The following is a 16,530-nucleotide window of genomic DNA, read 5'->3' as shown; positions in this document are numbered from 1 at the left end:
TAAAATCAGTAGGGCTAATATTGGTATTTAAGATGAGAATAGTATGAGAGGGAATTTTGCAACTTAAATGATATATTTTTCCTCTCTTAAATTTAACCAACTGGTAAAAATATATTTAATTCAGAGAAACTTAAACCAAGCTAGGTATTCTTTTCATTGTTAGATACATTTAGAATTATGAGGTAGAGTAGCACTACTGTAATGAGTTTCTTCAGGAAGAATATTTTCAAATGTAAAATAATGTAGTGAAATGTGAATGATTGCTGGCTCCACCACTCTGTTCTGAAATATATCACATGAGGTTCTATTTATGAAGCAGAAGAATATATTGTAATAAATCACTGGGATAATGTTCTATCATTGTACCAGAAATGGTTGAGGCAAAAAGGAGGAGATAGAAATATATACACTACTTTGATTTCAAATACATGGCTATTATTTTTAGACATATTGCTTACAGATTTCCATTGAATAAGCCTGAACTTCTGTCGAAGTGGCTTGTTGCTCTTAAAAGAGACAAGTTTGCTCCAACTTATTCGCATAGATATGTTCAATTCACTTCACAGAAGTAATTTTTTGGCAGTCTGAAGGGAACAAAATTCTGAAAGATGATGCAGTGCCAACACTGTTTGACTTTCCAGATCTACAAAAGGCACTTGTAGTTCAAGTAATTTGGATTAGATATTGTATTACTGCATTTTTTAATTTTTTAAAATCATTGATAAGGTTTTACTTATGGTAGACCCAATAGGCCTATGTATTTGTATTTTTTCAGACTGAAAAGACTCCCTGTAGGATTTTAAAAAAGGAAGTTAGATTTTGGAGAGACAAATCAACAGAATAACACCACAGATCCCAGTTCATGTAGCAGTTCAGTCAGTACTGTTACACAGTGCATTTCATCTGAGCACAATTATTTTAGTGCAGAAAGCCCCACAAGACATAAAAATCTCAGTATATCTCAGATTTTAGATAGCTATTTCCCAAACCATACAGAAATCATAAATGAAGGTATACTCTTCCTGATATACTATTTGACATCCTGGAAATAATAAAAAGAGAAAAATGGCATTCAGATGGAAATTAGTAAAGAGAGTAAAGTTACTTATGGTGAACAGTGGGCATTGGTTTTTTTTTTTTTTTTTTTTTTTTACAGATTTCTGCAGTCATGTACCTTTTCAACAATATGTTCATAGTACTGAATAATACCTGCTGTGATTACTCATCAGAAAAAAAAGATCTGCCATGAAACTTTCAATATTACAGATTCTTGCTTTTGATACAACTGTTTGTAAAAACTGTAAATATTGAAAGAATTGAAGGATTACTGATGTTCTCCAGTCTCCTAAGTCACAGGTAAAAGATTGTTTTTCTCCTCATGATCTGGAAATCATACTGAAGTCGTCAACTTCTGTGATTTGAAAATTTCTTGGTATTTTCATGAAAGCTTAACTGCTGAGTGTAGGATTTAATTGCATGTGTCTATTCCGAATATGCAAACATATCAGTTACAAACATGATCATTAAAGTAGGCCTAATATGAGCTACATATACTTTCTTGAAGATTATTAATTTAATGTACTGGTATACAATGCTTTCTGTTTTTGGAGAGTGTTCTCTAAATTTAAGACGTGTTTATCTATGTAGGTATATATTTACTATCATTAGTAGTGTATTTTTAAGTCTTCTTATCCAGTTTTCTCAATGTTGTTTTATTACATCTGTTACTTATAGGCTAGCTATCCAAATGATTTGTGGAGATTTGTTCAATAACAATGCAAATGTGTCCAGTTTGTATGCCTGAAGTATCATTTCCGTGTTATTACCGTCTTGATTCTTGTATATTTATTGCGTGTATTCATGTTAGTCGGTGTAGGCTGTGCCATTTATTATTAATGAATTAGGACCTGGGAATAACTAAGTTTCCCTGATGCTTGGAATGAAACATTTCCGTACGGATCTTCTGCTTCTGCTTTCTAAAGCGACACCTTTTAAACATTTTATTTTGGATGTATCTAATGAACATCTTTTCTTACCGTATTATCCTGTATTGCAGGAATAAAAATAACCCATCGACAGGTGTTTTCATTTGTGCGAAATTGAAGTTAATGCATGAATGCCATACTACAATCTCCTCGGCGAGCTGTGGAGTGCCCGCAACATGGCGATACGCGCATGGACAGCTCTTCCCCAGTCACACGCTACTGCGCAGCCAGCAGTGTAGGGCCTTGATCCTAGCCGATATCTATATGGATACGATTGAGCACACAAAAATTAAAACCAACATAAAAGGAATTCGTTTATGGTTAAGGTTTGTGGATGACACATTTGTCATAATTGACAAGAATGTCACCAGCAGTAATGAAATTAAACAAGATCAACCCCAACATAAATTTTACAAAAGAAGATGAAGAAGGAGGCTCTTTAAATTTTTTGGATATAAAAGTTACCCGATCTAACAACTCCTTTGAATATCAAATTTACAGAAAACCCACACACTCGTCAATTACAATAAATAATTCTTCATTACATCCTGGATCACATAAACAGGCATCTTTTTACAGCCTGATATATCGAGCCTTAAGAATCCCCTTATCTTCCATAAATTTAAGAACTGAATTAAATTATATAAGAAATCTGGCAGTAACCAATGGATATAAGATTGAAATGATAAACCGTCTGATATATGAGATCAAAAACAAGCTATCCACTAAACTCAAACCAGATAGGCCTAACAGAAATAAACATGCCGTTTTCACATATAATAGCCCAACTATCCACCAAATTACTAATACCTTCAACAAGTATAATATAAACATAGCTTACAGAACAACCATTACTACATAGAACATATTTTTCAATTATAATAAATAATAATAATAATAATAATAATAATAATAATAATAATAATAATAATAATAATAGCAAATATTCAGGTTCAGGGGTATACAGGTTGACATGTTCGCAGTGTGGTTTTTCATACGTTGGCCAGACTGGACGAAGTTTTATTACAAGATATATGGAACATTTCAATGCCGACAAACAAACATTCCGCTATGAGTACACACGTGAAGGAAACGGGCCACCATTTTACCTCAATAGAAAAAGATATGACAATAATAAGGAATACTAACAAGGAAAAACTACTAAATGAATTAGAAAATATTTATCTGGACAAAACATTTAATAAAGATCGCAACCTTAATGACGACACGGAGATTAAGAGTTCTTTATACACATTAATACCTAAGTTACTGAAAACAGTTATTCCAAATGAAAAGAATATTCTGAATACTTTAAAAGTTGTCAGTTCAATAACTCCACTTATCCCCCTGAATACTAAACCTACAATTCCCCCTCCCATACCAATACATATTACTCCGCCCAATTCTTCCTTCCGTCAACCCGCTCCCCTCCTTCCGCCACACCCATACAATACGCGTAGCAGGAACGCCAGTCAGACTAACGCTAATAACAGAACAAGATAGACACTCCACGGCATTCGAGTAAGTATCCATTTTTACGTAACCCATAACACTGTACAATAACATACATTATTTATACATACACATTAAATACGTTTTTATATTTCTTTGCAGTTCTAACCATTGAGATTTACACAACAATCTGGAAGATTACTGTTATAGCGTTAACCATTCCAACATGTACATCGGATAAATCTTCAACGTATATTCCATTTCAACGTATTCTCACCAATTTAACTCAAGAAATAACACCAATTGTTCATTCCTGACCTAATTTCTACAATAAGAACATATGTTTTTTACATATCTTTTTCTTCAAATCTGCTTGGAAAAATTAAAAGACGAGGATCCATTTCAATTCCAGACGAATGCCGATATATATTTTTAGACAATATTGTAAAAATTTACTACAATAGTTTTAACTTGTGTTTGTAACATTCGCGTCAAACTTTCTAATCATGATATCGAAAATAACTTTTCACATCACAACATCTCATTCCAATTTTATATGACCAATAATTGTAAACGTTCTTAGTTATAATTATTTGTTTTAAGGTTATCCATTGTGCTGATGATGCCCATTAAGAAGGGCGAAACATGTTCACAACCTTTCTATCATTTTAAAATATTTAATCACAAAATGTGGTATTGTAAGTATTAACATTAAATGTATATTTTGTAAATTGTATGTAATCACTATTGTCAATACGGACCAAAAATGAGATTAATGACTTGCAAGATAGGAACTGTGCCGGCTGCCAAGCCTATTAAATTAAAATCATTCCTGATATCCTTTTGGCTTTCATACTGGTAAGATACTCCTCTATATAAAAATACAGCAGATCAACTCTATAGGAAGTTGAGATATAGATCGGTAAACTGACCTCTAAAGACATTCAAGTTCCATTTATGGATTACAATGGGTAACATGAAATCACTTAGTTAAAAAAAATAACTGACAATCAAATACTTTGAGACTAATTCTATATTAGGGCACAAGGTTTGCAATGAACATATTCTGATAAAATTAAAATGTTATCTCAAGAGGACAATTTTCAATAAAGTAGTAAAGAAAACAGAGAGACAATAAAACTAGAGTACACTTACTTGGAGTAGTGTATCATGGAAATATTTCATGGTTTTTCTTAATTAGGTTACCTTTCTTCGCAGTACGGTACTCACCCCGGAGAGAGAGATCGTGTTGTTCAAATGTTGAATCGCACTTCAGAGCTCTGTAGTCAACTTTTGTTCCGCCTTGGTTGGCACCTCTGTCCATGATAGTATATTTAACAGAGGGTGTTAATACTTTACGAATATAACTCCCGTTTCAATTGTATATGATTTTTTTTAATATAACATGACATTAAATTCAGTACATTTGGTCTCATTATATAGTCCTTATATACAACATACACACATTCACTCTCTCAAAAAAGTTGTTATCTAACATTAAAACACACTTTCATTGACTTAAGATAGAGCAAGTTTTCTACAGCCAGTACTAAAATGTTTGAAATGGAGTAATTTAGTAACAAAACTATGATCCAACTTAAAAAGTAGTTCTTCCCAAAGATACCTTAATATTCAAAGGAAAAAGAATATGTTACCTACCAAATAACTTCCCACAATGACTCAAATGAGTAAAGGATGAACAAAATAAGTAAACAATTATTTCATTTTATTTTCCTTAGTGGATTCTGGAACACAGTTTTAAAGTATGTCCTAGACAATAGCTCAAACCTAATGAACAACTATCAAACTTAAGCACAGATGGAATTGTCTGTATTGGAAAGGGTGTCAATGTTTAGAGGAAGAGTAGAAAACTTCAACTAAGGATATCTGTACAAAGATGAGGTCATTTATCAGGTTGCCGAAGTTCAGTAACTTTAAACTATGCAAGCAGTTTTAACATTTTCCATGCTCAGGCGAGAAAAATGTAAATTAGTACACACAGTCCCGTGAGAATCTCAAAGAGGTTTCCATTTTATAATTTTCCTAACGGATGGCAACACTACACACGGCTTATTCTTAGATCTTGTATTTTCTATGCATTGTTGACTGAATAGTAACAGCTCTGTGCAGCTGTTTAGGTTAAAACTGCGTTTATTTGCATGTGGTGTTCTCTTGAAAAATTTTAAGGTTACTTTGTGATGGCGATTGTTTTAAGAGGAAGTACAACTAGGCAACCATCCTCCATACAACATGCACCAGAAAGAAAAAATGGAAGGGATAAGACACTTCGAAAAATGAAGGTATCTGCCACAGAAAGACAATGGCCTCAAAGGACTTGAAAATGAAAGACTCCCCCATGCCTCAAATGCTCCAATACCATCGAGGTCGGAAAAGCAAGAGTTGACAAAGGGAGGTCGAATAGGATACATGAAAGTGAGGAGCCTGGCACAAGTAGAAGAAATGCCAGGACTCAGCTAAGGGCCCTGTGGTAGCCAACCCACACTCCCAAGTTACGAGCCCTGAGGTTCCTTTTGGTCACCTATTATGACAGGCAGGAGATACCGTGGGTGTTATTCTCCCACCCACGGGGAGTTATTTTTTGAGATTCTTAATATATGTCCTCCATGGACGTTAACTTCCACAAAGCTTCTTTTATGACAAAAAGAGATGGTTGTTAAATTTTCTGTCTGTATAGGCACTGTAAATACAAGTATTCAGTGGCATAAAGAGACCGATTCAATTTCTACCAAGGAAAACGGTAGAATGACTGATTTTTCGTCACAATATGCAAATTAAACCCCAGGCTTTCCACTGTGGATGTGGCTTGCAAACTGGATGACAGTGGGGTGAATTTCTTAGTGACATATGACTGTCATATACTTCTAGAAGGAGGAAGGAAACTTCTAAAGCAACACCTTCGAACTAGAGAAATGAGCATGAAAAATCTTTTGTAGGCACACATTCATAAAGTGTGGACAATAGCAAACTTGAAGGAAGTTGGTTTCTCTGTTGAAAATCACTTCGAAGTGAAAGAGCATAAGGCTCAATACGTGCGCCGAACAAAGAGGACCCACGAATTTGAGCACATTTGCAAGAGACGGTACAGCCCATGAAGATGATGTTTGGGGGTGGTTTACACACGAAGTACCAGATAAAAAGGTATCAACAGAGCATCATATGGCACAAAGTTCGTCAATTGCAGGAAATTTTCAAGACGGTGACAGAAATCAACAAGACTTAGTGGAAGAAATTCTCCGGTGATAACATTGATGTATTAGGATGGCCAGGGAACTTCGCCAACATTAATCCCGTAGAAAATATGTGGACTACTAGCAAAAGGAGACCCATAAAACTTGACTGTTCCAGAAAAATATGCATATGGTCCTTAACTGGAGATTATGACGCTGAACGTAAAATGAAAAAAATGTTCGCTCAAAGCATATGGAATCTATGACAAATCTTCTAATGCACGTCATAAAACAGAAAGTAGGACATACTATCTATTAAGAAAGTATATTATAGGTATGTAACAGTTAAGTACAAAAATGCATATTATTGTGTAACAATTAATTTGTACAGATCTATAGATATAAAAAAAATTATGATACAGTAATAATAGGATAAAACAAAGCCTACAATGAAAATCCAAAGCAGTCACTTGCCTAAACAGTGTTATGACTGCACTGCTGTTCACCTTTAAACTAATGTAATTCCAATAATCATAATTGGAGGAAGAAAATTAAAAAGGGGAACCTAATCAATACTTGTATTACTTCTGATGAGTTACAATTGGTTAGTACATATTTTGGCTTATTTCAAGCCATCGTCAGCTGACTGATAACTGTTAATACAAATCACAATGAAATTTGTAACAAAAACGAGAGAAACACTGTGTGTATGAACTATGCAGCTGCCATTTGTTTTTTAACAACTTCCTAGAGTAAAAGTTGAGTCAAGGCTACCATGAGCTCCTTACGAGGATTACTTATGACTTACGCAGGAAGCCAGAATTTCATCATGTGGAAATGAACCTTTCAGAGTGCTACTCCTTATATCTGAGCTATAACAATGGGAATTTAAGAGATTTTGCAGCAGCAACTGATTAAATGTGTGTATGGTTGATTTACTCGTACAGGAAAACTGTTTATTGCACAAAGGAAATAAGCTTCTGCAGTTCACTTGTTGTCAAGAAGTTAATGTACACTTACAGAGAAAACAAAACTGGTGTCGTCAGAATATCAGATTGTTACTACAAATTAAAAAAAAAAAAAAAAAAAAAAGAGAGAAAGAAAGAGTTCACTACAATGACTTCAAATTACTATACAGTAAGTAGCGAAGTTGAAGCTGATACTGAGAATGAGGTTGAAAACTGTCCTAATTTGATCTCCAGTTTCAGCATCACTGCCTACAGTAAAAACTCACACTGAAATTCAACTAACATTTTTAATTTGATTCCTCAGTGGGTAGTGACAAGGAGCTTAAACCACTATGCGAGAAAGAGATTTGAATACAAAAACAAGAAAATATGTACTCTGTACTACTACTACTACTACTACTGTTAGATAAATGTTACTTACAGAATCAGTAAAGGCCCAGTTTCAACAACATCAGTTTAAAACACAACCTAATCTAGTTGAAAATGTTCAATGATTTAACAGTAGTGTATGTTAAAATCTAAGTATTTCATCAATCTAATGTGTCCGCTCTGATAGTCATGTATTTTGATGGCAGGGACTTTTGTGTGCTTTCATAAGTTTTTCTTTTTTTTAGATGCTACGTCAGAAAGGAGGTTTATCAAAATTAGGATCAAAATTGGCAACAGACTGAACATTGAAAAGAACTTGCATTGTAGTCTCCATACTACAGCCTAGAAGAAGACATAGCATTAGACACCTGACAAACTATTCTGCATATTGTTGCTTTGATACTTCAGCAGTGCCCCCTCCCCAATTATTTGAAAGAATCCTGTCGCATGAAACAGTCAACATGTGTTGGTAAAACAGGCCCAAAGTCTATAAGATTATATCCCAGCTGTCCTTATCACTGAAATAATAAGCATGTAAAGTCAGCACAATCAGTTAATCATTAAATCCACAAACATGCAGACTATTTTTAATCTGGTAAAACTCTCAGATGGATGTCAATTCAATTGAACTTTATTTTCATTTTGTCTCCAAGATATGAAATTTAAGTTATATACACACTGTACATTAATTAACTGTCCGGCTCCATGGCTAAATGCTTTGCGTGCTGGCCTTTGGTCACAGGGATCCCAGGTTCGATTCCCGGCAGGGTCGGGAATTTTAACCATCATTGGTTAATTTCGTTGGCATGGGGGCTGGATGTATGTGTTGTCTTAATCATCATTTCATCCTCATCAAGACGTGCAGGTCGCCTACGGCAAATCAAAAGACCTGCACCTGGCGAGCCAAACATGTCCTCGGACACTCCCGGCACTAAAAGCCATACGCCATTTCATTTCATTAATTAACTAGCTGCAATAATAATGGTAAGTAAAATACAAAAAAAGATAATGACAGGGTAAATACATCAATAAATGCACACTTATAATTATGCAAGTACGAAGAATGATAGATTATAGTACACTTATAAGTGTCGTGAAGCCCAAAATTCAATAGTCTGGATAGCCTTGTCAGTCCCAGGAAATAGGTCATTCAGTGTGAAGGCTTCATCAAGCTCTCTGCAAACCAAAAGGTGTTTTGGATCCTGCATATTTCCACAAAGCTCATCAGTGGCATAGCGCCCCACCTTTGGAGATTTTGATTGTACATTGGGACACACTAGTTCCAAGTTATCGAGCCCAAACTGCACAAGAAGTCTACTTGGCAAGCTGCACGTGACTATGAAATTGGTAGTGTTGTCTGTAGCCCTTTCTCTACCTTAACCTCATGGGTTGAGGTTAACATCCATGTATGGGATAATTAGGATCATTTTCCTGCTACTGCTTATTATTATTATTATTATTATTCTCAACTTCTGCTACTGTCCTTCCTCTAACGTTGGGATGTGATATGTCAATCGGATAGTAAATTTTAATGACATGAGTGGATCACACGCAGCCTTTTATAACATGCCTTGTTTCATTCAGAGCAATGTCAACTTGTTTTCTGTGAGTAGAATTTTGCCACACTGGTTCAGAGTATACTGTAGCAGAGAAACATAAAGAAGAGCAGATGTGTGGAAACATTGCACTGTGCTCTCCACGACATTACGCTAAACACACTGTGATGAGCACTAGGTAATGCAGTCATCAAAACCACTACACTGAATATGAGTTTAATTATTGGCATTCTTCCAGTATATATGTCGAACAAAGCGAGAGGTTGTGATTTAGTTTTAGTTTGTATGCATATATTATACCACCATTGGCCTGTTTACAGTATGACAAGCTCCTTGGCTGAATGGTCAGAGCTGAGGACCTTGGCTCAATTCCCGGTCGGATCGGCGATTTTAATAGTGTCTGGTAATTTCGTCTGCCATGGGGACTGGGTACTTGTGTTTGTACCAACAGAATGCCTCCTCATATTCACACAACACACCACACTATCAACCACCACAGAAACATGCAATACACCCCTTTACATAGGGTTGACATCAGGAAGGGTATCCAGCCATAAAAACAAAGCCAAATCCACAAGTGACACAGTTCGCACCTGCGACCCCACCAGGGTGTGGGAAAGTGGAAGAAGGAAAAGAGGTAGTTTATGAAACTTGTAAATGCTAAGACAACCAAATTTGATCACACTTTGCTCAAGTGTATATACACTTAATTATATTTATTTTTGCTATTTGCTTTACGTTGCACCGACACAGATAGGTCTTATGGTGACGACGGGATAGGAAAGACCTAGGAATGGGAAGGAAGCTGCCGTGGCCTTAATTAAGGCACAGCCCCAGCATTTGCCTGGTGTGAAAAATGGGAAACCACGGAAAACCATCTTCAGGGCTGCCGACAGTGAGGTTCGAACCCACTATCTCCCGACTGCTAGATACTGGTCTTGATTTATTATTTTCTCTTCTGTGATACATGCTGGATACTGGCCGCACTTAAGCGACGGCAGCTATGGAGATCGGTCACTTAATTATCACTATTGGTCAAGAAGGGTAGCTTCCAGTGCCACCACTGTTACAGGGTAGTTGATGTGCATTCGCTAAAAAAACACCCACCACAACCCAGCAACAATTCTGAAAATTCGTAACATAGCTTATTAAGCTTGCCTGATGGCCATGATCGTTAAAGCGCCAAGACTATGGTCTAACACTGCGGTTAGCTGCATCGAGACCCATTGGTCGAAAAAATTCACCAAACAGGACGTTGGCCAGCAGGGTAGGCGAGGTGGTGGTATACAATTTCTAATAACTAGATTGCGTGCCAAAACCCTGGATTCAATTACAAACCTCTCCACAGTGTCCACATGAAGAGAGAGCACATGATGCTGTCAATGGTGATACGTCTGTCAGATAGAAAAGTTAAGCTATGAGCAGATCCCTTGATGCTATTCGACAGGAGAAGGCTATGTTCCAAGACCAGTTTTCACCCTCTCCCTTCCTATCATGTATAACGCCATTCATTCCATCTCATCAACTCCTCTGAAGAGGTTGGCGGCAGAACAGGCATTTGGTTGTAGAAACTTGCTATGAAGATTCATCTCACTTCATACCTGACCCCATAGAGAAATAGGACATGGGCTGAACACACTACACTTTACCCTCTTTTATAATGAACATCTGAAGACACACAGCATATTGCAATATCTTAACATGTAAAAAATTTGATATGACAGGAAGTTTGGGTAAATCGTACAACTCTTCCCTTCTATTAGTTGTTGGGGAGTGAGTGTTCATTGCCAGAAAAAGACAACACCAACACACCATAAAAACATTTACATTTCCTTCCATAGAAAAAAATAAAAAAATGACTTCTTATCCCACTTGCTTTCATTCATTCTCTCTCTCTCTGAAATCACCAGCGTGACTATTTATTATACACCCCTGACGATTTAGACCAAAGGAGTCTCGCTATGAGCCATGTCTGTCTAGACAATGGACTGTGACTACCGAGACAACTTTTCAACAGTTGGTAGCATGCCTGATATACATATATGCTAACCTGCATTTCCTTTAGTACGAGTTCTTTCTATTTTTCCATGTGACATGTACACACAGTCTGTGCCATTAGCTTCCAGACCAATGGGTACTGGTACCCATCATGACCAAGGGCGATATTTTAATGTGCACTGATGCACCCGAATTAAGTCTAACCCTGTCGAGTAAATGGTGAGAAGTGAATACAAACACATGCCTTATCTTCTAAACCTTTAAGCTTTCCTTTGTTCAGCATATATGCTGTTACAAACAAATCAATCTTGGAAAAATAATATTCTCATATGCACCCCGTCCCTCTTAAAGTACTCTGGGTGTGCTTCCTTACTCAGATCTCATGTTTAAGCAAGCGAAAAATCACTCATTTTACCTTCCGCAGCCAAGCACTTGCTATATTCAGCTCTGCGGGTAATGACTGTCGTTTGTTTACACGCTCGGGAAGGATGTTGTCGATAGGCGTTTAGTGCTGCCAACCTCTGTACTTAGGAACGAATGAGTACTTCGATAGCTGGTGGTGGTGGTGATTATTGTTACATTGGTTAAACCTTTGGTCTGGATTGGTTCTTGCCGTGCGGACGGTTAGGATAGGATCTGGCGGTTAGAAGCCGCGAAGCGGCCCTAGGCCCCTAGTTTCGTGAGGAAACACGAGTCGTCTGGACGGAAGACGACTGGTCTGGACGGTTAGGATTCTTGCTGTGGACAAGATGATTGTCTGGACAGTTAGCATTCTTGCCGTGGACAAGACCATTGGTGTGGACGGTTAAAAGCCGCGAAGCGGCCCTAGGCATCTAGTTTTGTGTGGAAACAGAATTGGTCTGGACGTGCGGACGGTTAGGATAGAACCTGGAAAAGACCATTAACATATGTATTAAATTAAATTGCTACTGTTGTGTATTTCACATTGTTTCCTTTACATGGTGTTTTTTCTTTGTGCTTTTATTCAGCCGAGGTTGGTAACGCAATATATTTGTCACCAATGATGGCAATGATGTCACATTCTATTCATGTTGACCAATGAGAATGCAAGTAGTTTACTTTGGCCATGGCTGATGGCGGGTGCTGCTCTTATTAGCTTATAAAAGTAAATGTACTTCCGAGGGTGGGAATGGTGGGTTCCTAGACATCGCATTGAACATATCTCTCCTCTAAAATGAATTCCAAGTAAGATTTGTATTATTTTCGCTTCTTTATAATGTTATAAACTCTGGACTGCAGAAGAAAAAATCATACGGAAATGTGAAGTAACTGAGAGGAGATTCTTCCTTTATGCTAACCAAAGACCCACCTATCTGCCCCAAGAAGTATTCTTATGCATATAGACGAATTAAATGTGCAAAACACAACAATTTTCTATGATCCTATTAGCCAATTGTGATAAAGACATGTTTTCTATAGTCTCCAATATAACTTGCATCATGTCTGACCTCAGGGATACCACATTCTATGAAAAGGAAACTGTGAAGTCATTGCCATATGCCAGTGCTCTATCCTTGACGTGATTCACTTTACATATAGGACTATATTGGTTGATGGTTTGTTAGGTGGAGTGCATATTTGGAATAATTTGGTATAGTAGGAAAATAATATTTTACAATACCTGAAGCAGTAGAAAGGAGAACTTTCCTGCATGCTTACCAGAAACCCACTATCTTGCCCCCAAAAATATTCTTACTTACTTACGGTATATAGATTAATTGAAAGAGAGAGGGCCTGAAAGTACTAAATGCAGCCATTTTCTTTGTTCCTATCAGCCAGTTCTGATCAGCTGTCATAGAGGCTATGTTATTTTTTTGTCTGTAATACAGGTCGCATGATATGTAGCTAAAGGGTTACATCGTTTGGAGAAAACAAGGAAAGGGTACATATTTCAAACAGAAATGGCACGTAGTGATTACGATCGAGCCACATTGAATTCACATCAAGGCCAATCTCTGTCATGAAATAGTGGCACCTTTAGGGCCACATTCCCTTTGAGAGGCTGTTCGCACAGCAAAAAAGTCATTTAGTAGCTATAACCCATCTTCCGTGTCTGCCATGCAGTATCTTTATAGTAATTTAGTACTGTGTTTAATGTGCCGACATTGGCAAGCCTGTTGAGTGCATTGCGAGTGGTCTGTAACCTGTATTTTGTGACCAAGTAAGTGAAGATTTGGGGTACGATGCGCAAAGGTATCACCGAGATATCACTATAAAATTTGTCACAAATGGAACATAGCAATTGCTTTTACACATATCAAGTGAAAAATTCCTGGCACATTAAGAAATATTTCATTTTTGGAGTATATTATGTATGCGTACTTTACCACTTTACAAGTACATTTGGTGTTACGCTCACAGTGACACGTATGTCTTTTGTCTCACACGTTGAACAATTTCGTGTGTAATGTCTTTGTTCGCTGAAGTTCTTTGATCACGACGAGTTGTGGACTTGTGCCCTAACTGATTCATTAAGTTATTTATTGGTCCAGGGATCATGCTACTTCGGCAATAGCTTAAGGTCTTGTAATTTAACAATAACCTGTTCATTTGCCTCATCGAAAAATGAATACTGTTCACCTCCATTTTGCTTTTTGAACTAGCCGCTCTACTCATAACGGACAAAGATAATGAGAATCCACAGACATAGCACTCGCATTCCTCGGTGCTAGCCCTGGACCTCAAGAAAAGAACAAAAGACGGCATCAGCAGCGGAATACGACATAAACCAGTCCTGTCTACAAGCCTTAAGTATGTTTTCATATTTCTCAAATAACTACGGTATTTCTTAATGTGCCAGGAATTTTTCACTTGATATGTGTAAAAGCAATTGTTATGTTCCATTTGTGACAAATTTTATAGCGATATCTCGGTGATACCTTTGCGCATCATACCCGAAGATTTGCTCAATCTTGTAAACAGACCAACAGTCTATAACTCCCCAGGCCTAACCAAAGCAGACCAATGGTCTTGTCACCTGCAAACTAATCAGTCTTGTCACTGCAGATACTAGAGGCCTAGAACTCCTAACCATATCAAAGCAGACCAATGGGCTTGTAACTCACCACACCTAACCAAACCACATCAAATGTCTTGTCACTTCTGAACTCTTGAACAAAAAAAGCACAACTGTTAGTTTGTCACTTAATGCTCTGACGTTGGGAAGCCTGTTTAGTATATTGTGACAACTGAGCCATGCCATGCTGGATTTCTAAACCATCTTTTGCGATCCAGATAAGGAAGCTTTCCCCTCCTCTTAAGTAAATATATTAAAACATAGGCCAATTATCTTATCTGATATTTCGCAAGGACTTGTCAGTTTTCACTGCTGTGTTACCCACTGAATTAGGATCCACCGTACAAGAATTTTGAAGAAAATTAAAGCTGTTTTCGTACATCCAGAAAAAGGCATAGAAAAGCTAAGACTGTGCATGCTCCTTTAGTCACATGTACACTCAAGGGGAAAGATAAGAATGTATTTTAAACTTGCTAGACAGAAAAACAAACATCGATTAAGGTTCATATAAAAGGAGAAGGTAAGCTGAAATGATCAATTTGAAACATGACAGGTACTTAAAACATCAGAACCAAAAGGTTCATTAGTCTACGGAACTGCCTTAGAGCACGTTAATGTGCTGTATTTTAAGAAACGGTACTTAAAAGTTGAATGTCACATTAAATGAAAATTAACAATGAAAATGAAACCTAACCTTCAGCTGTGTTCAATGTGAATATTCAGAATACACCAAGGAATTAAGAGGCCTGAGATAAGAGAGATTCATCCATCAGATATTATTATACAGCCACCATCTTTAGGCTAATAAGAAATGCTAATACCTTAGTCTGGCATAAGAAGAACATTGCTTTATCTTCAATTTGAAGGAAAACAAAACAGAGTAAATCACAAATATAGACAAGTAAAAAAAAAAAAAAAAAAAGCAATGATATAACTATCAAATAGCTTAGGAACTAGTCTACTTACTTGTGAATAACACCAACAAACCATCCTTTACACAAACAAATAAAACAAAATCTATGAGATTACCCACTTCCTGCAAAAAACAAGACTAACCACTATCTCTAATAAATTTCTGCCTGCCTAATCATTTACAAATAATAAGCCTAGGCTTCTTGTATCTGAACATAATTATACAGGCACAATTTAGAACAACCTGTACAAAAGTCAATGTGTTACAGAATTAAAAGTATTTTTCTATTGGCCTGTAGCCTATCTGATTTTTCAAAAACTAAAAATATTTGAAAGCACAATATAGAAATTCGATCTCAGAAGTATTGCCCCTATCAATATAATCCTACCTCACTCATATCCATCTGAACGTTGTCGTAATTTGTATCATCACCACCGGGTCTTTCCAGTCTTTCCATCCTTCCTTGCATAGAATCCTGAAGAACAAAGCTGAATATTAGATATATAGCATATTCTCTTTTTTTTCACCAACTATTAATACTCGACATTATTATTCTTTAGTAGACATCAAATTAAATTATACCTATTTTGTTAGCAACATCAGTTGATTATAATCAAAAACTATACGTTGCATGTTATTACATCAACAAGGATCGAGGCCAACAACAACAACGACACCATAATCCAAAATATTACAAAACAGAGCCCAGATTATTGACAATAACAATACTTACCACAATATAAGAATGATGATTTCCTATATTTTGGTCAAAATCTTACCTTCATGTCTAGATAATTTTGGCTTCCTTCATCATCACTCCCGTAACTTACAAGAGATTCCATAATGGCGTCTCAACTTGGAACAGCAATTCAATGCCGCCAATATATGAATACTTCCACCGTCGAATAGGATAGGCGATATCTTTACCTGTTTTTAATGAGGACAGTTAATAGGTAGATAAACTAATTGTGATAATACATTCAGTTATAAATTTACATTACAGTTAACAGTACTGTTTTGTTTTACTGATAGAATAAAAAATGATAATATGGTGTTCATCTGCT

General features: G+C 36.6%; 1 protein-coding gene across 4 annotated transcripts in view; it reads right to left on the bottom strand.

Moving 5' to 3' along the window:
- LOC136886335 (arginine/serine-rich coiled-coil protein 2) overlaps nucleotides 1-16,322 on the bottom strand; it is a 99,633-nt gene extending 83,311 nt beyond the window's left edge. For 3 of the 4 annotated variants that reach the window (XM_067159068.2, XM_067159069.2, XM_067159070.2), the window contains exons 1-2: nucleotides 16,246-16,316; nucleotides 15,855-15,941 (exon numbers count right to left, since the gene is read on the bottom strand). In XM_067159068.2, the coding sequence (XP_067015169.1) occupies nucleotides 15,855-15,941; nucleotides 16,246-16,308 (150 nt within the window). In that variant the 5' untranslated portion in view covers nucleotides 16,309-16,316. Of the gene's footprint in view, nucleotides 1-4,667; nucleotides 4,754-15,854; nucleotides 15,942-16,245 lie in introns of all 4 variants that reach the window. The other variant, XM_067159071.2, reaches the window with a different exon arrangement.
- Nucleotides 16,323-16,530: the final 208 nt, after the last annotated feature.

Source organism: Anabrus simplex, chromosome X, assembly GCF_040414725.1.
Source record: "Anabrus simplex isolate iqAnaSimp1 chromosome X, ASM4041472v1, whole genome shotgun sequence".
NCBI lineage: Eukaryota > Metazoa > Arthropoda > Insecta > Orthoptera > Tettigoniidae > Anabrus > Anabrus simplex.
This window is presented reverse-complemented; position numbering and strand designations above follow the sequence as displayed.